The sequence below is a fragment of the Corythoichthys intestinalis genome, chromosome 3 (assembly GCF_030265065.1).
Source record: "Corythoichthys intestinalis isolate RoL2023-P3 chromosome 3, ASM3026506v1, whole genome shotgun sequence".
NCBI classification, from domain to species: Eukaryota; Metazoa; Chordata; class Actinopteri; order Syngnathiformes; family Syngnathidae; genus Corythoichthys; species Corythoichthys intestinalis.
Genome location: NC_080397.1, coordinates 66608821 through 66632014, shown reverse-complemented (window position 1 = coordinate 66632014; position 23194 = coordinate 66608821). Strand labels below are relative to the sequence as shown.

Sequence of the window (23194 nt, the reverse complement as noted above, 5' to 3'; positions counted from 1 at the left end):
ACAGAATGTGGAAAAAAAACAGAAAACTACATTGTTTGATTTTTAAATAATTTATTTGCAAATCATGGTGGGAAATAAGTATTTGGTCAATACCAAAAGTTCATCTCAATACTTTGTTATGTAGCCTTTGTTGGCAATAACGGAGGCCAAACGTTTTCTGTAACTCTTCACAAGCTTTTCACACACCGTTGCTGGCCCATTCCTCCATGCGGATCTCCTCTAGAGCAGTGATGTTTTGGGGCTGTCATTGGACAACACGGACTTCAACTCCCTCTGCAAATTTTTTATGGGGTTGAGACCTGGAGACTGGCTAGGCCACTCCAGGACCTTGAAATGCTTCTTACGAAGACACTCCTTTGTTGCCCTGGCTGTGTGTTTGGGATCATTGTCATGCTGAAAGACCCAGCCACGTCTCATCTTCAATGCCCTTGCTGATGGAAGGCGATTTTTCACTCAAAATGTTTCGATACATGGCCCCATTCATTCTTTCCTTTACACCAGGCATGTTCAAAGTCCGGCCCGGGGGCCAAATGCAGCCCGTGGTCAGATTTCATCCGGCCCCCAGCCTCTGGCATAAAATTAATAACGTCTGGCCCACACACAGACTTAATAAATTGGTCAGCAGTACTGCTACCAGCATATGAAGTAGCTTACACACTAAATGCTGCTCCTCATTTACCCACTAAAAGGAAGCAGCACTCTAAGCAACATTACCACATGTGACCCTTTACTCCCAATTTTCTAAAATGGCGGCAATCAACAAAAAAAAAGTTGACTGCAATGGCTGGAGCTTCAAGGATAGGTATTTCGTAACTAAAATACGCAACGACTGTGTCTGCCTCATTTGCAAAGAGACAGTCGCTGTTTTTAAAGAGTTCAATATGAGGCGATATTACCAAACAAGACACGCTGACATGTACGAAAAGATTGCAGGGTAGATACGTAGCGAGAAATTGAAGCAACTTGAAGCTAGTTTGATTTCACAGCAGCAGTATTTCGCAAGAGCCCGAGAGTCGAAAGAGAACGCCACAAAGGCTAGTTGCGTAATTGTTGAAATTATTTAAAAAAAAAAAAAAAAAAGTTGTGCTGCAACGATTAATCGATTAACTCGAGTATTCGATTAGAAAAAAATAAGCGAACTAAATTTTGTTGCTTCGAGTACTCGTTTAATTGAAGTGACATTGTAATGGTTGATTTTAAAAGTGTTTGCATTTAATTTTACTGATGAGGGTGGATACAATGCCCTCTGGTCTGCCTCTTTTCACATGGCTGAATCCAACTGCTCCCTGTTAAGACCGACATAAGCTAACTTTTTGTTTGCGCGAATGTTTTTTTAATGCATTCTTAATTTAGTTTGTAGGTATATTTAGCCGTTTTTTGTGGGAATATGTGCCTGAAGCACTTGTTAAGAGCATTGTAAAAAACAAAAACAAAAAAAAACTTAACATTTTATAGCATTTAAGCTAGTAGACTTTTTCTATCCAAGTTAGCCCATTGTTCTTTTGTTGTACACAGATCCTCATTTAAAAAAAAAAAGATATCGTTTGAGGTTCAGCTCTCAGCTCAGGTGTTTTAATTTTTCATGTTCCTTATCCGATTACTCGATTATTCGAACAAACTAGTCCATCGATTAATCGACTACTAAAATATTCGATAGCTGCAGCCCTATAATAAAGCAAATGTGACACACAGGATGGCTTGCTAAAATTTGCTTAAATATATTGTTCTACGTAAAGGACGTCAGTCAAGGTCGGCCCCCCACATTTTTACCACACCAGATCTGGCCCCCTTTGCAAAAAGTTTGGACACCCCTGGTCTTGATTCTTGGTTAAAAGTAAACTATGAGGCTAGTCAGTTACAAAAATTAGCCGCCTCCATGTATAAACAAAGAAGAAAATTCCTGCGAATAAATGCTTCAATCACGCATACATGGTACGAAAAATACCGTATTTACCTTGAATCCTCAAACAAATCACTCCTGAGACAATCCTTCCTGTTTGTATGCAGTACAACTTTTGTAGTTACAGTGCCTTGCAAAAGTATTCGGCCCCCTTGAATCTTGCAACCTTTCTCCACATTTCAGGCTTCAAACATAAAGATATGAAATTTAATTTTTTTGTCAAGAATCAACAACAAGTGGGACACAATCGTGAAGTGGAACAACATTTATTGGATAATTTAAACTTTTTTAACAAATAACAAACTGAAAAGTGGGGCGTGCAATATTATTCGGCCCCTTTACTTTCAGTGCAGCAAACTCACTCCAGAAGTTCAGTGAGGATCTCTGAATGATCCAATGTTGTCCTAAATGACCGATGATGATAAATAGAATCCACCTGTGTGTAATCAAGTCTCCGTATAAATGCACCTGCTCTGTGATAGTCTCAGGGTTCTGTTTAAAGTGCAGAGACCATTATAAAACCAAGGAACACACCAGGCAGGTCCGAGATACTGTTGTGGAGAAGTTTAAAGCCGGATTTGGATACAAAAAGATTTCCCAAGCTTTAAACATCTCAAGGAGCTCTGTGCAAGCCATCATATTGAAATGGAAGGAGCATCAGACCACTGCAAATCTACCAAGACCCGGCCGTCCTTCCAAACTTTCTTCTCAAACAAGGAGAAAACTGATCAGAGATGCAGCCAAGAGGCCCATGATCACTCTGGATGAACTGCAGAGATCTACAGCTGAGGTGGGAGAGTCTGTCCATAGGACAACAATCAGTCGTACACTGCACAAATCTGGCCTTTATGGAAGAGTGGCAAGAAGAAAGCCATTTCTCAAAGATATCCATAAAAAGTCTCGTTTGAAGTTTGCCACAAGCCACCTGGGAGACACACCAAACATGTGGAAGAAGGTGCTCTGGTCAGATGAAACCAAAATTGAACTTTTTGGCCACAATGCAAAACGATATGTTTGGCGTAAAAGCAACACAGCTCATCACCCTGAACACACCATCCCCACTGTCAAACATGGTGGTGGCAGCATCATGGTTTGGGCCTGCTTTTCTTCAGCAGGGACAGGATAGATGGTTAAAATTGACGGGAAGATGGATGCAGCCAAATACAGGAACATTCTGTAAGAAAACCTGTTGGTATCTGCACAAGACCTGAGACTGGGACGGAGATTTATCTTCCAACAGGACAATGATCCAAAACATAAAGCCAAATCTACAATGGAATGGTTCAAAAATAAACGTATCCAGGTGTTAGAATGGCCAAGTCAATGTCCAGACCTGAATCCAATTGAGAATCTGTGGAAAGAGCTGAAGACTGCTGTTCGCAAACACTCTCCATCCAACCTCACTGAGCTCGAGCTGGTTTGCAAGGAAGAATGGGCAAGAATGTCAGTCTCTCGATGTGCAAGACTGATAGAAACATACCCCAAGCGACTTGCAGCTGTAATTGGAGCAAAAGGTGCCGCTACAAAGTATTAACGCAAGGGGGCCGAATGATATTGCATGCCCCACTTTTCAGTTTTTTATTTGTTAAAAAAGTTTAAATTATCCAATAAATTTTGTTCCACTTCACGATTGTGTCCCACTTGTTGTTGATTCTTGACAAAAAATTACAATTTTATATCTTTATGTTTGAAGCCTGAAATGTGGCGAAAGTTTGCAAGGTTCAAGGGGGCCGAATACCTTTGCAAGGCACTGTAAATCCAATCGTAAGTAAATCCAAGCTTAAATCCGACATGCGTTTGCAGTCTTCAGCTATTACTAAATGAAGCTCAGCCCCCTCTGATAAGGCGTCGCACAAAGAATGACGAAGTGACAGGTCAATAGTGATGATGTCTATGGCTTGTAATATTTTTGTGCATATTTCATGTTTGCAGGGTACTTGGGCCTGTATGTGGTGTATGTGATGACAGTCATCATCAGCGCCTACATCTATAGCAGACAGAAACGGATGCAAAGTGCCACGATCGACAGTGTTTCACATATTCAAGGTTTAATTAACACGCCTGAATACGCAGGAACCGAGACAAATTCCTTAATACTTTGTTTCCTCCGCAGAGGCGTTTGAGTCGTCGGACTCGTATGATAACATTCCCCCTCTCCTCGCTGGAACGGAGGAATACGGTGGGAAAGCAGACACACAATGACACATACATGAGTAGACACAAAAACTGTTTTTAACTCTTACAGTGCCATTGACAGAGGTGGGTAGAGTAGCCAAAAATTTTACTCAAGTAAGAGTAGCGCATAGACTTCATAATGATTGACAGGTCAGATTCGACGTTCAGTGCACCACGCCTTCAAGTAAGGCGCCATCCCACAATCCACTTCAGTTATTCGGAGTCGGTGGAAGCGAGACATGCTGCGATCCAACGCTGGATTTATGTTGAAAAAGTCTGAAAGCTGTACGACATACAAACAAAAGGTTAAACGTCCCGGCCAATCAGCTTGCGTTATTCTCGAGTGATGCTGGCCAGCGAATCAGATCAGTGGATTTTGAGTTTGAGGACGGGCTCTCCTTGCCTTCTGCTCACGAACGGGCAGCTTTTATGCCATATTTTCTAATTTTAAAAAAAATATATATATATAAGAATATATTAGTGCTATCAAATTTATCGCTTTAACGGGCGGTAATTAATTTTATTATTTAATCATGTTAAAATATTTGACGCATTTAACGCATGCGCAGAAAGACCTGCTCATGCATTGCCTCAAACAGATTACAAAGACGCGGTTTTATTGCACATTGAGAGCTAAGAGGTAGAGAAATGCGAGTGGACACAGGCGTTCATTGGACCACGCCGTTTATTGGCATAAGCTTTGGCAACTGTTTCACAACAAACATAACTATTGTGGCGAGCGACGTGCGGAAGAATGACAGGACATGATCTTTTTCTTAACACGCTTCATTGAACACAACGCACAACATATACCATTTGCAGCCACCACTGACAGTCATGGTTGCCCAACTTCCAATCATGCATTTGGGCGGAACAGTTAAGTCACCACAGTATCATTTAGTGAAAGCACAACAAAAAGAATATTCCTATCCCTCAAAAAAAGTCATGTTCACAAAAAGAAAACGCTCAATGAAAAGAGAACTGGCATTCCCAATAAAAAAGCTATGCAAAATACACATAAAACTTACTCAGACTTTGGTCAAATTCTATTCAAACATTTCGTTTAGCTCAACAAATACACCAGGTGGCAATATTTAGTCACAATATTCAAACTATCAGAGGTCTCGTACGTTGTGAAGTCTACACTCAAAGGAACGTAAGGTACAATGAAACTACGACGTCCATCAAGGGGCAAAACGTACTTATTGGCTAGATCTCTAATTACCGTATTGGGCCGGATATAAGACGGTGTTTTTTGCATTGAAATAAGACTGAAAAAGAGGGGGTCGTCTTATATTAGCGGTCTAGACATTATACCCATTCACGACGCTAGATGGCGCCAGATATCATTGAAGCGTTGTTCTGTCATGACAAATCTCAGCTACTCTCAAGTTTAACCAGTTTGCATTATTTTATTGCAATGTTTTTCCTTATTCAGATTTGTTTCAAGACTACGGTTAAAGTTAGACTTCACTTTGATGGTTAATGCCGTTATTGCAATTTTGTTGTTTTATCAAAATAGATTTGTTTATTTACATTTCAAAAACCAGAAGCCATTCATTTACGAATGTGATTGCACTTTAGTTTACATATTCAAATATTCAGATATTAAGATTTGAATGAGGCAAAATAACATGCTTTTTGTCTCAAATATATTGTTACAATCATGTGTTTCGGATGTACTGTAATTATTTTCTGTATAAAAATTGATTTGGTGTTCAAAAAGTCTTTTTTCAAACTTGAGTCTTGAAAAAGAGGGGGTCGTCTTATAATCAGGGCCGTCTTATATTCGGGCCAATACGGTAATTTAAAACTCGCCATTGACACCTTGTGGTGCATTTTAATCAATACATTACGTAGTTAAAGACACTGTGGAAGAACGGCAGGGAGCCCATGTGACGTCCCGCTCGGCGACGTCAACAATGGCGAGCTATTAGTTTATTTTTTTGATTGAAAATTTTACTAATTTTTATTAAAACGAAAACATACAGAGGGGTTTTAATATAAAATTACTATAACTTGTACTCACATTTATCTTTTAAGAACTGCAAGTCTTTCTATCCGTGGATCCCTTTAACAGAAAGAATGTTAATAATGTTAATGCCATCTTGTGGATTTATTGTTATAATAAACAAATACAGTACTTATTAGAGCTGGGAAACTTTGGGCACCTAACGATTCGATTACGATTCAGAGGCTCCGATTCGATTATAAAACGATTATTGATGCATCCCCCTCATTTTTTTTTTTTAATGTTTTGTACATTAGTTCCAAAATTGTTCAAAAATACTCTCAGGCTAAACCAAACTACTATTTCAGTATCAAGTTAACATATAGCAGTAAACAAATATACAAAAATAACAGTAAATAAAAAACTAGTCCCCATTCTGTATCAGCAGCTTTAAACTACTTTCAATTAATTTAATGTTGTGAATCAACCGTTAAAGTTGTTAAAATTGCTCCCGTTATTCCATAATTTCTCTTTTGTCTACTTTCGACATGTGAAAGTTTTAAAACTATTTTAAAGATAGATTCAAGTCAATATTTTACCGATTTAGGAGTATTTTGGATAAAAAGTTAATTAGGTTCACTTAGAAGGTTCGCTACAACACCCTTGCAGGGAAGTGTACTGCTATAAGATGACGGCCGTTTACTAAGTCCGCATCTAGCTTTTTGTAGATGTGCTGCTAACACTACCGAATCTATATTGCATCTAGGCCTATATAAATGATATCTACCGTAACATAATGTGGATGTACTTTGTAGCATCTTTTCGGCAGCAGTCACGTATGTTGTTGTGTTTTCTTTATCTCGTGGCATGAGTTGAGCTAGAGCCGTGAGTTGAGCATTGGCATTACCCGAGGGGCCGGGTAATGAGAAGCATGATGTTTAGCTACTCTTGCTCCGTCCCTAATTGCGTCCCGAAGACCGCGCAGCACGCTGAGTGTGTTGTACTTCCGCTTTACTTGGCATATTTCAATAATCGGAAATTGGATGTTTGTAATTCGTTCTCGGATCTTCCACGGCCGAATCGCGAATAATCTAAGAATCGGAAATTTTGCACACCTCTAGTACTTATGTACAGTATGTTGAATGTATATATCCCTCTTGTGTCTTATCTTTCCATTCCAACAATAATTTACAGAAAAATATGGCATATTAATATATTAATATATAATATTAATATATAATATAATAATATATTAATTTTAATCGTTTGACACCCCTAATATATATATATATATTCTAGGGCTGTCAAACAATTAAAAGTTTTATTCGAATTAATCACAGCTGAAAAATTAATTAATCGTAATTAATCGCAATTCAAACCATCTCTAAAATATGCCATATTTTTCTGTAAATTATTGTTGGAATGGAAAGATAAGACCGAGATGGATATATACATTGAACATACAGTACATAAGTACTGTATTTGTTTATTGTAACAATAAGTCAACAAGATGGCATTACCATTATTAACATTCTGTTAAAGCGATCCATAGGTAGAAAGACTTGTAGGTCTTAAAAGATAAATAAAAATAATAAATTATATAAATATATAAATATTTATAGTAAATAAATAAAAGATAATAACTAGTACAAGTTATAGAAGTTTTATATTAAAACCCCTCTTCTTGTTTTCGTTTTAATACAATTTGTAAAATTTTCAATCAAAAAATAAACTAGTAGCCCGCCATTGTTAATGTCAATAATTACTTACACAATGCTGATGGATGCTGAAACCTATAAAATCAGTCGCACCCAAGCGCCAGCAGAGGGCGTCAAAACTCCGAAAAACACAACAAGTACATTTTTCACTTTGCTGTCCTTCTAATATGTTTGAGCGGGGCATTTGTACGTTAATTGCGTCAAATATTTTAACGGGATTAATTAAAAAAATTAATTACCGCTCGTTAACGCGTAAATTTTGACAGCCCTAATATATATATATATGTATATATATATATTTTTTTTTTCCTGAAAAAATCATCCGCGATAGACTGAGGGCGTGAAATTCGAAGCACGAAGTAGCGAGGGATCACTGTATTATGTTTTTTATAATTGATCCTAGAAGTAGCAGATAAAGTGCAAACAGATCAGGCCCTAAAATACAGCCTTGTGGCACCCCACAAGGTTTGTGAGGAGGAAAATTCTCCAATTATTACCGAGAAGGTCCTATGTTCCAGGTACGATTTAAACCAAAAAAGTGCTCTTAACGAGATACGAGGAGAATGCTGCTGTGATAGTCCGCGGTTTAGTAAAACAAGGACAAGTAGGTTTCCATTATTCACAGAATGAATAATGATAAAGTTTTTAGAAAACTAGAAACCTATTGTTCAAACACTTGAAGTGATAGAGAAAAACTGAGATTTGTTTGGGATTCTGTACCCAGAAATTTGTTAAAAACCGGTGTCAGACCGAAAACATTTAAAAAAATGAACCGTCTGATAAGACTATGACTAAGAGGGCTTAAGAGGCCACTTCCCTCTGTGTAACGGTGCGTAAAATGCTGATAGTGGATTCCAAAGCAAACAAACGCAACTAAGCAGTTTTACCAGTATTTATTTGAAGCAAAAGAGCATGCGAGCATGTGAATAAATACTGACAATAGGCTTTTGTCTACATGGAAAAGCTGAATTGATTGAAGGGATTCACGGATAGAAAGACTTGTAGCTCTTAAAAGTAGTGTTGCACCGATACCATTTTTTGGGCCCGATACCGATACAGATACCTGGCTGTGCAGTATCGGCCGATACCGATACCATTCCGATACCACTCTGTTTGCAAAAAAAAAAAAAAAAAAAGTTATATGTATATCAGAGGTTGCGCTAGACATTTTCGTTGTCTGTCATTTTGACTGACAGGGTCATAAAAATCCGGTCATAATCTATTTTTACCCGTCACTTAAATTTTTTAATGATAATGACAGGGGTGCACATAAGTGGTCCGCATGCGCGCATGCGGACTGGACGTAGACAAATGCGCTGGCCCTCAACGGCTTCCATACGCTTTTGCGTACCGATGGCTGACCACTCTATTTGCGGCGGACACGAGAAAATTCTTCTCAAAATTTTGAAGAGGCAGGCCACACTGAGTAATTGCTTTAGTTATGGGACGAAATGAGCCGAGGTTCCGAAGCTTGTGTCGAGTAATGGGAGGGGGGTTTCCACGAAGCTTGTAGCGAGGCGCGCTTCATTTCGGCAAAACCCGGAAATGATGACGCGGGAAGCCTCGCCGGCGGCCGGCTGAATCTCGTGAGTGCTTCGGAAGTGATCCAACGTTTGGCGCACATTGCAAAAACAGGACAGACTACGGTATAAATTGGTTGCAAAACGCAATGGCGATCGCCTGTTATCTCACATTTTGTGGATTTCGGGCTCTTGTACTTGTTACATCTGTGCGCAACAGTGCAACCAGTGCAATCTTTTTTCGAGCCTTGTCCTTTGCTTGCGATGGAACCTGCGCGAAAAGAGCGATCCTCCCCTGTATGGGAACATTTTGATTTGAATGCTTTCAAAAAGGTAAGGGAGAAAAACTACTTTAATATAAATGTGAGTGTGTGTGTGTACTTATCTGAACCAAACATCAACAGAATGAACAATCCATTAGTGTACTGGGAGGCACAAAAGAATACCAACCCAAATTTATATAAACTGGCACTTTCTCTGCACCCCAGCTTCATCTGTGCCTTGTGAAAGAATATTTTCTAAAGCTGGTGAAATTCATTCATTCATTCATTCATTTTCCATGCCGCTTTTCCTCACGAGGGTCGCAGAGGTGCTGGAGCCTATCCCAGCTAACTCGGGGCAGTAGGCAGGGGACACCCTAAACTGGTTGCCAGCCAATTGCGGGGCACAAGGAGACATACAACCATTCACGCACGCACACACTCATACCTACGGACAATTTAGAGTGTTCAATCAGCCTACCATGCATGTTTTTGGGATGTGGGAGGAAACCGGAGTTCCCGGAGGAAACCCACGCAGGCACGGGGAGAACATGCAAACTCCACACAGGAAGGCCGAAGCCCGGGATTGAACCCATGATCTTAGAACTGTGAGGCAGACGTGCTAACCACTCAGCCACCGTGCCGCCTAGCTGGTGAAATATTTTCCAAAAAAAAAAAAAGAAACTGTTTAAAGCCAGCCACTGTGGGAAAGCTATTATTTCTAAATAAAAATGAATAACAAATTACCCTTAGCACTTGTTGTATTTTGTTCACATACTAAATTACTTACACAAGCACATTCATATCTTTGTCTTAAGCAAATAGCCATTGAATTCTTAACAATGTTGACCTCTTGGGCTTCTAGACCACTTGATGGCGCCATAGGGTAAATGAAGCACCATGAAGCTTTGCTACATGTGCAAACCAATTGGCTGCAAAGCTTCATTGCTTCATGAGGCTTCATTTGGCCATCACTAAATTACTTCCGTGTTCCCCCACCCCCGTCAAAAGACAGACAGACGACAGAGACGTCACCGGAGCTACCGAAAAAAAGGACTTTTGCTGAAAAGTGGCGACAGGAGGTACCATGGCTAGAAGCAAATGATGCTCGCACGGAAATGCGGTACAAAATGTGCCGTGAGAATCCCAATGTCACCGATAAGAGCAGCGCATTTTATGTAGGGTCAAAGAATTTCAGCCATCCAAACTTTGAAAAGCACGAAAAAAAAACAGAGCATGTGGCAATTAAACAAACTATCGATGTCAAACAGGACCCCACTCACCCTATGGACAAGTGGCGGAATAAAGGTAATGAACAGCGACATGCACTGACAAACATGTTTTTGCTCGCATTTTACAAAGCTAAACATGCACGTTCAATGAGGTCTTATGAGGAGGATATCCCACTTTTAAAAAGGCTTGGAGTTAATGTGGGAGCAGCATAATGCCCTTTATTTTGAATTGGTGCTTCTTATTTCTTTACATTTCACTTCAAAGTAATGGCAATTTTGTTGTGCCAGTTGATGTTAATCAAGCATTAATTGTTAATATAATTAATTAAAGTTAATTGGCTCTAAGTAAAGCTTGTCATAAATTTATCGCATCAGGCGGGTCGGCTCTCAAGCTCAATGAGGACCAAGTCACATCTCCAGGTCCTCCTCTGAGAACCTGGGCAAAAAAATTATGTGCACCCCTGGATAATGATGACATATTCAATAGTATTTAGTTTTCATTCATTTTTAATTAATATTGTGACGCTTGCTTGGCGGCGAAAAATTAGACACGGAAGTCGTGGTATTTTTCTCCCTTTTTACTCTGCTTACTGCCAACAACTCCGCCCCCAAAGAAAAAGAGGCAACGATATAGACCCCAATCACCAACGTCACACAATGATCTTAATTGTGGTTGTCAGCCCAAAATCTTCGAAATATATATTAAATGCATCTTACCAGATATAAAATGACTACTACATAGTCTGTAGTGATCGTTTGGTTCCCAGATTTCTTGTCGAATTACAGCAGTCCATCTCGCTCTCATCTTCGGGTCTCTCAGAATACGGTAGAACTTCAAGTCTCTCAGTCTATCTTCTCTGTTACTGCAACCAACCGCCACACACGCCTTCACCATTTTGATTATTAATGTTAACGAGCAGAAAAACACGCCGTAATAGGAGGCATGTACGTAGCGGTAATGAGTAAACATGACGAGCTGACACACAATATGGCGGCTCCAGTCAGGGGGGCGGAGTTGTGACATCATGTGATTGTGGTCTATACACAGGCGGCAATCTTGTCCATCAATTGGATGACAAGGATGCTGGCACACCGGGTGCACCAATAAGAACCTCGCGTTGATGTGTCAATCACGGTGCCGCCGCCAGACCCCGGTGACGCTACAATATTCTGACAGAAGAGCCAACGACGTCATGCATTAAGAGAGACAATAGCTAATTAATATGCTCACTCGCCACCCTGTGGTCTGGGGTGTGAATTGCAACCTGTCAAAATGACGGACGGACTTCAGTTTTTTCCGTCACCGTTTTAAAATACCGGTCAACGACGGAAAATATCCGGTTAACGCGACCCCTGATGTATATGAAACTTTTTTTTTTATTTCGAGCATGCACACACAAAAGAAACAAAAAACATACAATATAATTCAACAAAAATAATTGCACTCGAAAGGGAGTGGGAAGAAGAAAAAACTTATTTTGTCCCACCCCTGATCTCATTGTCCAGCATCCTTACTCGTGGGATACTCCTGTCCACACAATGAAAAAGAAGAAAAAGGAAAAACAGACAAAAACAACTAAACCAACAGACAACCAACTAATGTTGGCTCATTCACAAAAAATTTCAATATTTACACCAACTGACATAAACAGCAACACACATTGTAAGCAAATGTCATTATATTGTGACCAGACCATATTTTTATACAGCGATTTAAATTTTTGGATATGCTGACACTGCTTGAAATGATTGTCTAAATCGTTCCAGAGTTTCACTCCACATACAGACACACGAAAACGTTTGCAAGTGGTTCGAAACCTTGGCAACATAAAATCTCCAGAGCCTCGCAGACTATGGATATTATCACGAACCTTAAAGAGCATATGACACGAGAAAAAAAGTCTTAAATGGCATTATTATGTGAATTAGAATCATATTTTGAGACGATTCGACTATATACAACAATTTAGCAAAGCACAGATGACGAGAAATTAGTCTTTTAATCTGCTGGTTAGCCACGCCTACCATTATTGGGCTTTAGCGTCCCCAACAGGTGGATGACGTCAGCGGTAGACTATGCTCATCGGTTTTACTATTCAGCCCATTGAGGGGGAATTATTCAGAACGAGGAAAACGCGACGAAGAGAGCCACAAAATGTCAGTGTTTCAGTCTCTCTCCTACAATATTTTTACAGGATATTCTTTTTATCCAAGTATTTTTCCCCAATAGCTATATAAATGGCTTGAGAAGGACCAGTCAGCCCGTCGAGGGGGAACTATTCACAACGAGGAAAACGCGAGGAAGAGAGCTGCAAAATGTCATTGTTTCTGTCTCTTTACTTCAATATTTTTACAGGATATTCTTTTTATCCAAGTATTTTCCCCAATTGCTAAATAAATGGCATGGTCATGACAAATAACAGTCTTGTGCTAAATGGAATATGAAATCATAAAAATGCATTTACTGGCAAAATTACTCCATAATGGTCAAAACTGTCGACTTCACCTTTACTGTCGCACCTCCCGAACGATATTTTATGACACCTAAATCGGACATATTTCCCTTCCCCGGCTTCGGAGAATGTAAATGAACCAGAAGGCATGACAGCTAGCCGACATGCTAACCCGAACCGAGTGATGTTTCAAAGTCTTCAAAGCGGAAAATCACACATAGCTATCCTGGATTATTTGACATGACGACCCGGTTGTCTATTGTCGTTGCGGATCGGCAAACCACCCGGCGGAGAGCAATTTACAGTTCGTTCCCCGGAGGAGGGTGGCTGGAGCTAACGCAGCTAACATGCTGCTGCTAATGCATTAGGAGAGCTTTTTACATGCCTATCAATGATCAAACGTAAGTAGTCCTTCATTTAAAGGAAGTTTGTAGTGTTTACTTTGTAATCGCTGTATTCGTATTTGACATAATACAAAACAAGATGTTTACTCACTTCCTCGTAAGTCCAATGGTCCCACAGTAAATATCCACGGTGAATGGGAACCTTTTGAAACTCCAAAAAGGCGCATACGCCTCTCCCTCATACAAAAATATTTTTCTGCAGCCGTTTGGCTGGCGTGATGCGAAAAATAAACGTATTCATCCGCAAAATCAGCTGAATCCTTCGTCCTCATACACAACAGTAAGCTGTATAATGAAGAGGACGTCTTCTACCGTACACGTCACAGCGCCCTCCTCCTCAATGCAAGACCGAAGCCGGAAGTCACTCATTTTCCTGGCGCGGGATTCAAAAAACTAAATAAATATAGCGATCGCTTCCACACACATCCAAGCGGTCCATATCATTCAGGAGCATAAAATACCGCGTGTATTATGAAATAAACATGCTTTTTCGTGTCACAGGCACTTTAAATAGGTTTTGTAAATTTTGGGGCAGTAATTCATTTTTTGCTTTAAATAGCATTATAACTGTATGATAGTTTACAAGATCTTTGATTTTTAATAGTTTTGAGAGAGCAAATAAACGGTGGGTATGATCGAGAAATCCAACCTTATGTATGATTCGTACCTCACGTTTCTGAAATGTGACTAATGAGTTGATGGCAGATTTGTAAGTGTTTCCCCACACTTCAATACAATATGTGAAATATGGGAGCACTAGAGAACAGTACAAAGTGCGGAGTGCACTGTCATCAAGGTATGATTTCACTTTGTTTATTAGTGACAGGCTTTTGGAGATCTTGGTTTTGATGTGTCTGATGTGGGGTTTCCATGATAATTTACTATCTACAATAACTCCTAGAAATTTGAATTCATTCCCGATTGGGACCCCATCAATCTTTATTTGTAGTTCTGCATTACATTTTAGGTTACTAAATATCATTACCTTTGTCTTATTTAAGTTAAATGATAATTTATTTATATCCATCCACCTCTTTAATTTACTTAATTCCTCATTTACGGTAGTTACCAATTCATTTTGGTTTTCACTACTATAGAATATGTTTGTGTCATCTGCAAAAAGTATAAATTTCAATAACTGAGATACACTATATATATCATTGATATAAATATTAAATAATTTTGGTCCCAAAACAGACTATATGTGTATGTGGGTGTGTGTGTGTGTGCGTATAACGGATGCAACGATACACTTAAGTCACGGTTCGGTACGATTTTCTTGCCTGGCTCTGCCAGACTATTCTCCCTGTATTTTTCAAACACTGAGAGAAAATAGTCTGGGAACCATCCCATTAACGGCCTTTTCGAGCAGGTACAAAATCAATCGACAAATCAGATTCCTTTATTTGCGTGACGTGTTCTTAAAGAGCAACGTCACTCTTGCGCGTCGAAAGTCATCTCCACAACACAGATGGTCAACGGTAGAGGCGAGAATATGTTCCAATCCACGGTAAAATCAGTTTTAAATGACCAAAAACACATCGACACGAGTCATTGACAACAGTCTGTCTCGCGCTAGCCATGTTGAATAAACGCCGCTCTCTTCGTATGTTTACTTCCGCGCGCAAGTCCCTCGTCCGTCCCTCGTGATATTACCAACGTCACGTCTGCCCGTCGCTGATTGGTCCACCCCGCTGTCTGTTTGCTGTGGCTTGCTCCGCCCTGGAAATTGTATCCGCTTGAATGGTGGCCAGACTCAATAGCTGGAACAGCGGTGAGTCTGGTGTACCAGACAAACGATTTTCAATACATTTAATGCTCTGAAACAGAAAATACAACTGTTAATATTATTATTATTGAGTTTTTTTTTTTTGTTTTGTTTTTTTGCTAACAAGCAAAAATAACAGTGCCTTCATATAAACAAGCATCTTAGTGCATAATATTTATGTGCTTACTTCTTACTGACCTGAAGAAAAATTTTGTATACAAGTGCTGAAAACAATTTTTACTGTATTTTTACTACTTATTTTTACTAGATTTTACTGTATTAGCAGCTATATTTAAACATCCTATTTGTGGTCCGAGTCCATCTGTAACATGTACTGAATTAACAGTATTTGCAGCATTATCTATAGTCACTGTCATGGGTTGATTTGGCCTGCTTAACCTCCATTCAGTCATGGCGGTTTCTATTTAATCAATGTAGTCTATGGACTACGCGTTGCTCTGGGCTCACGCAGCTAATGGCATGGGATCTAATATAGCACATCTAGGTTGCTATTTGATGATATCTAGTGTGTGCGCGCGACAGTTGGCATGGGATCTAACATAGGACATCTAGATTGCTATTTGATGATATCTAGTGTGCGCACTGCACCGTTTGAGTGTTCTCTGCCTCTGGCCACAGAAGTCACTTCTGCTCATTACTGCACAACACCAGCATATTACAATCTACAGTGGTACCTCTACATACGAAGTTAATCCGTTCCAGGACCTTGTTTGTAAGTCGAAATGGTCGTATGTCGAGCAGGATTTTCCCATAGGAATACATTATAATTCCATTAATTTGTTCCACAGCCCAAAAACCTTCACTAAATCCTTAAAAAATACTGCTGGTACTATTACAAATGGCAATTACACATAGCAAAACAAATAAATTATACATCAAAATCGGAATAATAATAATAATAATAATAATTCCTGTAACAATGTAACAAATCGGGTTCTAATGTGGCGGACGTTTTTTGCTGACCCTGAACGCACCGCGGGGCTGACGTGCCAGAGACAGACCGGTGAGCTTGAGTTTCACTTTCACTTTGAATGTTTTCTTGAGAACACCGTCAATTGCGGCAGACAGAAGGTGTTTTTGTTTTGACTAAGTTGTGAAATAAATGATAAAAACGTGGCGAAGTTGGCGATTTCTCTGGAGATGTTACCACAATAAGAATTGTCAGCTTAACTTATAAAGACTGGCGAGCGATGGTCGTCGGAGGACCGTGGAGATGTATTGTTGAGCCATTTCACGGATGCCCACCTTACGCTCATATTTTTCTGTCATTTGCATCTTCATTTAGAAGGTAAGCGTCAACGTTTTCCTTGTTTCACCACCTGTACCAACCTTTTCTGAAACCAGTGTTGATTTGTCACACAAGAAAATCCGCCGTGCATTCGTCTGCGGTGCTGCCATTGTCGTCGTATTTCGAGCATGTCGTCGGATGTAGAAACAAATGGCGAGTCAAATTTTACGTCGGATGTCGAAAAGTTTGTGTGTCGAAGCGATCGTATGTAGAGGTACCACTGTACTGGCGCACAGGAAACATGTCTGCGATTTGGAAGGGTTTCTTTGGAATATGAAAGAAATATAAATTACATGAACAAAAATATAATAAATTTTCTTCATCGCTGCTACACGCTGTTTCTAAAGTTGCTTTCCATTTATGTGCCACGTCACATCGAGCACAGTGCATCTGAGCCCGTGTGTGGCTCAGTGGTAGAGAAGTCGTTCCCCAACCCAGAGTTTGTGAGTTCAACTCTCTGTCCGGATGAATTCATCTAAGTATTCTTGAGCAAGACACTGAACCCGAGGTTGTTACGTCACCAGCAGGTAGATGAGGATTATAGTGTCAAAGTGCTTTGAGTGCCCGAATGGTGCTGTACGAGTCTAACTCCATTTTTAATTAAGAGAATTTCTCTTCTCAAATATTGCTCAAACCTGGCTTTCTCCAATCAACCTCCTTTGTCTCAATGATGTCTTTGCTCAATTTGACTCATCACTTGCTTCTAAGGGTACCCTTAGGAGGACAAACTCAGAAACAAATAAGCAGAGAATGAGATAAATTTGAGATGATCAAATTCGTCTCACGAGACGAGATTAAAGTGCCTGTGACACGAAAAAGCTTGTTTATTTCATGATACACGCGGTATTTTATGCTCCTGAATGATATGGACCGCTTGGATGTGTGTGGAAGCGATCGCTATATTTATTTAGTTTTTTGAATCCCGCGCCAGGAAAATGAGTGACTTCCGGCTTCGGTCTTGCATTGAGGAGGAGGGCGCTGTGACGTGTACAGTAGAAGACGTCCTCTTCACTATACAGCGTACTGTTGTGTATGGGGACGAATGATTCAGCTGATTTTGCGGATTAATACGTTTATTTTTCGCATCACGCCAGCCAAACGGCTGCAGAAAAATCATTCTGTGTGAGGGAGAGGCGTATGCGCCTTTTTGGAGTTTCAAAAGGTTCCCATTCACCGTGGATATTTACTGTGGGACCATTGGACTTACGAGGAAGTGAGTAAACATCTTGTTTTGTATTATGTCAAATACGAATACAGCGATTACAAAGTAAACACTACAAACTTCCTTTAAATGAAGGACTACTTATGTTTGATCATTGATAGGCATGTAAAAAGCTGTCCTAATGGTCATTTGCAGCAGCCCGTTAGCTGCACAACAACTCCAGCCGCCCTCCTCCGGGGAACGAACTGTAAATTGCTCTCCGCCGGGCGGTTTGCCGATCCGCGACGACACTAGACAACCGGGTCGTCATGTCAAATAATCCAGGATAGTTATGTGTGATTTTCCGCTTTGAAGACTTTGAAACATCACTCGGTTCGGGTTAGCATGTCGGCTAGCTGTCACGCCTTCTGGTTTGTTTACATTCTCCGAAGCCGGGGAAGGGAAATGACATATGTCCGATTTAGGTGTCATAAAATATTGTTCGGGAGGTGCGACAGTAAAGGTGAAGTCGACATTTTTTACCATTATGGAGTAATTTTGCCATGTCGTCCTGAATAAATGCATTTTTATTATTTCATATTCCATTCAGCACAAGACTGTTATTTGTCATGAACATGCCATTTATTTAGCAATTAGGGAAAATACTTGGATAAAAAGAATATCCTGTAAAAATATTGAAGTAAAGAGACAGAAACAATGACATTTTGCTGCTCTCTTCGTCGCGTTTTCCTCATTGTGAATAGTTCCCCCTCGACGGGCTGACTGGTCCTTCTCAAGCCATTTATATAGCTATTGGGGAAAAATACTTGGATAAAAAGAATATCCTGTAAAAATATTGAAGTAAAGAGACAGAAACAATGACATTTTGCTGCTCTCTTCGTCGCGTTTTCCTCGTTCTGAATAGTTCTCCTTCGACGGGCTGACTGGTCCTTCTCAAGCTATTTATATTGCTATTGGGGAAAAATACTTGGATAAAAAGAATATCCTGTTAAAATATTGGAGTAGAGAGACTGAAACAATGACATTTGGCGGCTTTCTTCGTCGCGTTTTCCTGGTTCTGAATAATTCCCCCTCAATGGGCTGAATAGTAAAATCGATGAGACCAGTCTACCGCTGACGTCATCCACCTGTTGGGGACGCTAAAGCCCTATAATGGTAGGTGTGGCTAACTGGCAGATTAAAAGGCTAATTTCTCGTCATCTGTGCTTTGCTAAATTGTTGTATATAGTCGAATCGTCTCAAAATATGATTGTAATTCACATAATAATGCCATTGAAGACTTTTTTTCTCGTGTCGTATGCTCTTTAAGCAACAGATGAGTAGCAAATTTTTGCTATGGGATAAGACTCGAGATGTTTAAATAGCATTTTACTTTGTTGTCAGTTGTGTATTTGTCCATATCTTGTGTGTTTTAGAGTCAGAGTACAGGCCGCTCCTGCAGTACAACGAGTCCACCTGGCAGATTTTTCTGAACTCTATCAATCCGGTGGACAACAGGAAGTGGAGGAGAAAAAACTGGAAATGGCGAGTCGTCAAAGTATTGAAGGTGCGCCAAAGACACGCTCCAACAAAGTGCGAACGGTGTGAACGCGTTATTAAAGGGCGGCGTCGGCCTCTCAGACCCCCGTGGAGGTCATGCTGCTGCTGTGCATTCCCGTTGTAGATCTGGACAAAGAAGACAAGAACTGGAGACGACCGCTCAACTGTCTTCATTTGGTCACCGCGCCACTCGTGTGCGTCCTCACTCTCCAGTCGGGAATGTGTAAGTGGATAAATGACGCATTTTCATCTCGTCTGATGCCAATGTAGACATGTTTTTATTTTTATCTCAACAATAAGGATTCTTGCTTTGTCTAGTTGCAAATTATTTAATCGAGGGCCAGTTTCCTTTGTGGTTGCTGACTCTTCTGCTGGGACTCTTCCTGTGTTCTATCGTGTTCTGCAGCACCACGAACGAGTGTCCACCTAAATATCACCCTGTAAGTGTGTGTAAAGATGTGTCGGGCTTTTTTTGCACCACTAAAACAAATCTATTGTTCTGTTCGAATGGCAGATTTTTGCTCTTTTAGGATTCGTGGTGAGCGCGGTGCTGATCAGTGCTGCTGCATCCGAAGTGGTCAGTATTCTGCACATGCTGGGAGTGGTGCTCAGTCTCAGTAACACTGTGCTGGGCTTGACTCTCTTGGCCTGGGGGAACAGCATAGGCGGTGAGCACACTCAACGCGTACAGTGTATCACAAAAGTGAGTGCACCCCTCGCATTTCTGCAGATATTTATCTTTTCATGGGACAACACTGACAAAATGACACTTTGACACTGTGAAAAGTAGTCTGTGTGCAGCTTATATAATAGAGTTAATGTATTTTTCCCCTCAAAATAACTCAAAATATAGCCATTAATATCTAAACTAGGGATGTCCCAATCCAGGTTTTTGCACTTCCGATCCGATATTGTTTTGCACTTCCGATCCGATACTGGCCGATACCGATACCGGCCTCTCTGAGCATGTATTGAAGTTTAAAGTTATTTAGCCTCCTTACTTAGTTGTCAGACTCATGTTGAAACAGGTTTTAGTAATCTTGATAACAACTTGCCAGCTGAATTAGGTGAGTTGGAATAACACATAATGGTTGGTAACAATAAACTGACCTGTTTATTAAATGATAAACACAAAACATTATAAATAACAAACAGAAATGACATATTCAGACAGTAAAACATGCTAATAATATTGTAAGCTGTCTTAAAAAAGCAAAACACAAACAACCTCAAACTATTAACTATTACACTCTGCCTTTGATTTGATTTCATATTATTTGTAAAATAATATATATAGCCTATAACATATACTGTACAAACGTATATCTAAATTAACAGGAAAAAAATTAAATATAAATGTAATACACTGCTTTCGTAATGAATACAATACTAATTATTAACAATAATGATCATACACGTTAAGCAGGAAAGTAAACAACAATATTGATATGGGAATTGGCAACAACAAAACTCTTAGCCTTCACAATGTAGCCAAAAGGACCAACGATTAGCATTAGCGCCTAGCGGTTAGCTCGTCGCGCCTAACCAATGCAATGGACCATAAACAGGTAAGTCATCTGCCAGAGTATTTACACTATACCCACCTCCCTCATTCACTCACAACATTCGGATGGCAAACAAACAGAACGGCAGCTTTAGAACGAACTGCACGCCGTGAAAGGAGGAGAGAAGTAACTCGTGCACACGGCAGTCAAGGGAGGAGAGAATGTAGCTCGTGCGCTTCACTTTCTTAAAGGGCCAGCGCAGCAAGAATTAAACAAACACACACTCACAATGGGGCTTTCCTACAATATAAATTTATATTTTTTGAAAAAAGTCTGCCCGATGCGTCTAAATCCCACTTTACTCAGGAGAGATAATGGCTCATCTGACATTTTTACCGAGAGTCTTCTCAGTCATTTGGGAGACAGTAATGTAGTGTGTTGAAGGTGTGCGTAAAATGCGGACCGGATTTTAGGGAAACCAAAGCAAAAACTGGAATGGATTATGTAAGTCGGTGCACTGGAAAACCCAGACCGGATTTTTAAAAAAGAAACTGGATCGGACGTCTGGATCGGAATTTTTCCGTGTCGGCCGATCTGATACCGATACGCATTTTTTTGCCCATATCGGCGTCCGATCCGATCCAGGTATCGGATCGGGACATCTCTAATCTAAACCGCTGGCAACAAAAGTGAGTACACCCCTTAGAAACTACATCCCTAAATGTCCAAATTGAGTACTGCTTGTCATTTTCCCTCCAAAATGTCATGTGCCTCGTTACAGGAGTACTGTCAACATTGCTGCAGAGATTGAAGAGGCAGGGGGTCAGCCTGTTTGTCCTCAGACCATACGCCGCACTCTACATCAAATTGGTGTCATGGCTTATAGCCTTGGCCATCTTCATGTAGCGCAACAATATGACTTTTAAGATCCTCAGAGAGTTCTTTGCCATGTGGTGCCATGTTGGAACTTTCAGTGACCAGTATGAGAGCGTGTGAGAGCTGCACTACAAATTTGAACACACCCACTCCCTATGCACACCTGGACCTAGTAACACTAGTGTTGTATCGGTCGCGAACGATTCGTTCTTTTTGAACGGTTTGGGTGAACGAGACCGAACTAATCACCATCTGCACTGATTCGTTCTATGAAGTTGGTGCTTGTTCGCTGCGTGGGAGGGCGTTGAGCAAGCGGCAGCGTCTTCTGACATCGCACACGATCAATCAGACGCCAGCCTTATCGCGGGCAGGGGAGGGAGCGGAAACAGAATCAGGGCGTCTGTCACTCACTTCCACGTATGGCCAATAAGCAGCCAGCGTGCAGGCAGGGGGCGAGAGTTATGTCACTTCCCGTTCACTTACTCGGTCCTCCGGCTCCTGACCTAGCTTGCTGCTAACTTGACTTTCCAGTAATGACTATGCGGTGAACGAATCAAAAAATGAAAGGAAAGGACTTTGTCACACATTTGTTAACGTGGAGCCTATCAAATGCTGCTCAAACAGACAAAAACACCACACAAATCTAGCGAGCATGGTTTAGTGTACTACTTTTCTCAACAGACTCGTGACTACCTATGATGACATACTATCAAATTTACAGTAATGTAAAACATGGGTAGCTACGAGGCAAGCAAAAGCTGAGCTGCGGTCGCGTGACGGCAGTGAAGGGGGCAGAGAACTGTCACTATATGGAGGCTTCATGGCAGCGATATTTACCTCATATGTGCACAGAAAAAAAGAATATTTAGTATGATCACCATAATACTGATTTGCAATGAAACTATATACATGTCAATTTTTTCCCGAGTGTTTTATTTTTTTTTTTTCTTGTCAGAGCGTGTTGGGTGTTGGTTGGTTTGACAAATTATGTCAATCCGTCCATCATGTGCTACTCAAGCGCCCAAAAACAACGTGCGCGGACATGGGAGATGTCGCAATATGTCTACATTGTTCTTAACAGACTAATGAGAGTAGAAAGGCGACATCGTAAAGAGCAAACAATTATTTCTCGTCAGCATTTGACAATCTGAGATGCGGGGACGACAGGGGAGCTGACCGGGTTATTTTATTTATTAAAGGGTATGAAAACGCAAAGGGGGTGTGAGACATCAATAGAACCGTTATGTGCCAAGATAAAAAATATTGATAAAGTTAACAAAAAAATCAATCACATTAATGAGCAATTATCGAAAATAGATCGAAAATGACGAACATTTCCAAAAGTGTTCCGGAAACAGCCGAATGGGGCGGAGACGTCATAACAAGGAAACAAAAGGTCGAGGCAGGTGCCATCGTTGTTTA

At 40.4% G+C, this 23194-nt stretch overlaps 1 protein-coding gene across 4 annotated transcripts in view; it reads left to right on the top strand.

Moving 5' to 3' along the window:
• LOC130913650 (mitochondrial sodium/calcium exchanger protein) overlaps nt 1-23194 on the top strand; it is a 69549-nt gene that overhangs the window by 15132 nt on the left and 31223 nt on the right. For 2 of the 4 annotated variants that reach the window (XM_057832427.1, XM_057832425.1), the window contains exons 7-12: nt 3833-3946; nt 4014-4079; nt 19268-19398; nt 19473-19614; nt 19710-19831; nt 19906-20094. In XM_057832427.1, coding sequence (XP_057688410.1) covers nt 3833-3946; nt 4014-4079; nt 19268-19398; nt 19473-19614; nt 19710-19831; nt 19906-20094 — 764 coding nt within the window. The remainder of the gene's footprint in view (nt 1-3832; nt 3947-4013; nt 4080-19267; nt 19399-19472; nt 19615-19709; nt 19832-19905; nt 20095-23194) is intronic. The other 2 variants (XM_057832426.1, XM_057832424.1) reach the window with 1 other exon arrangement.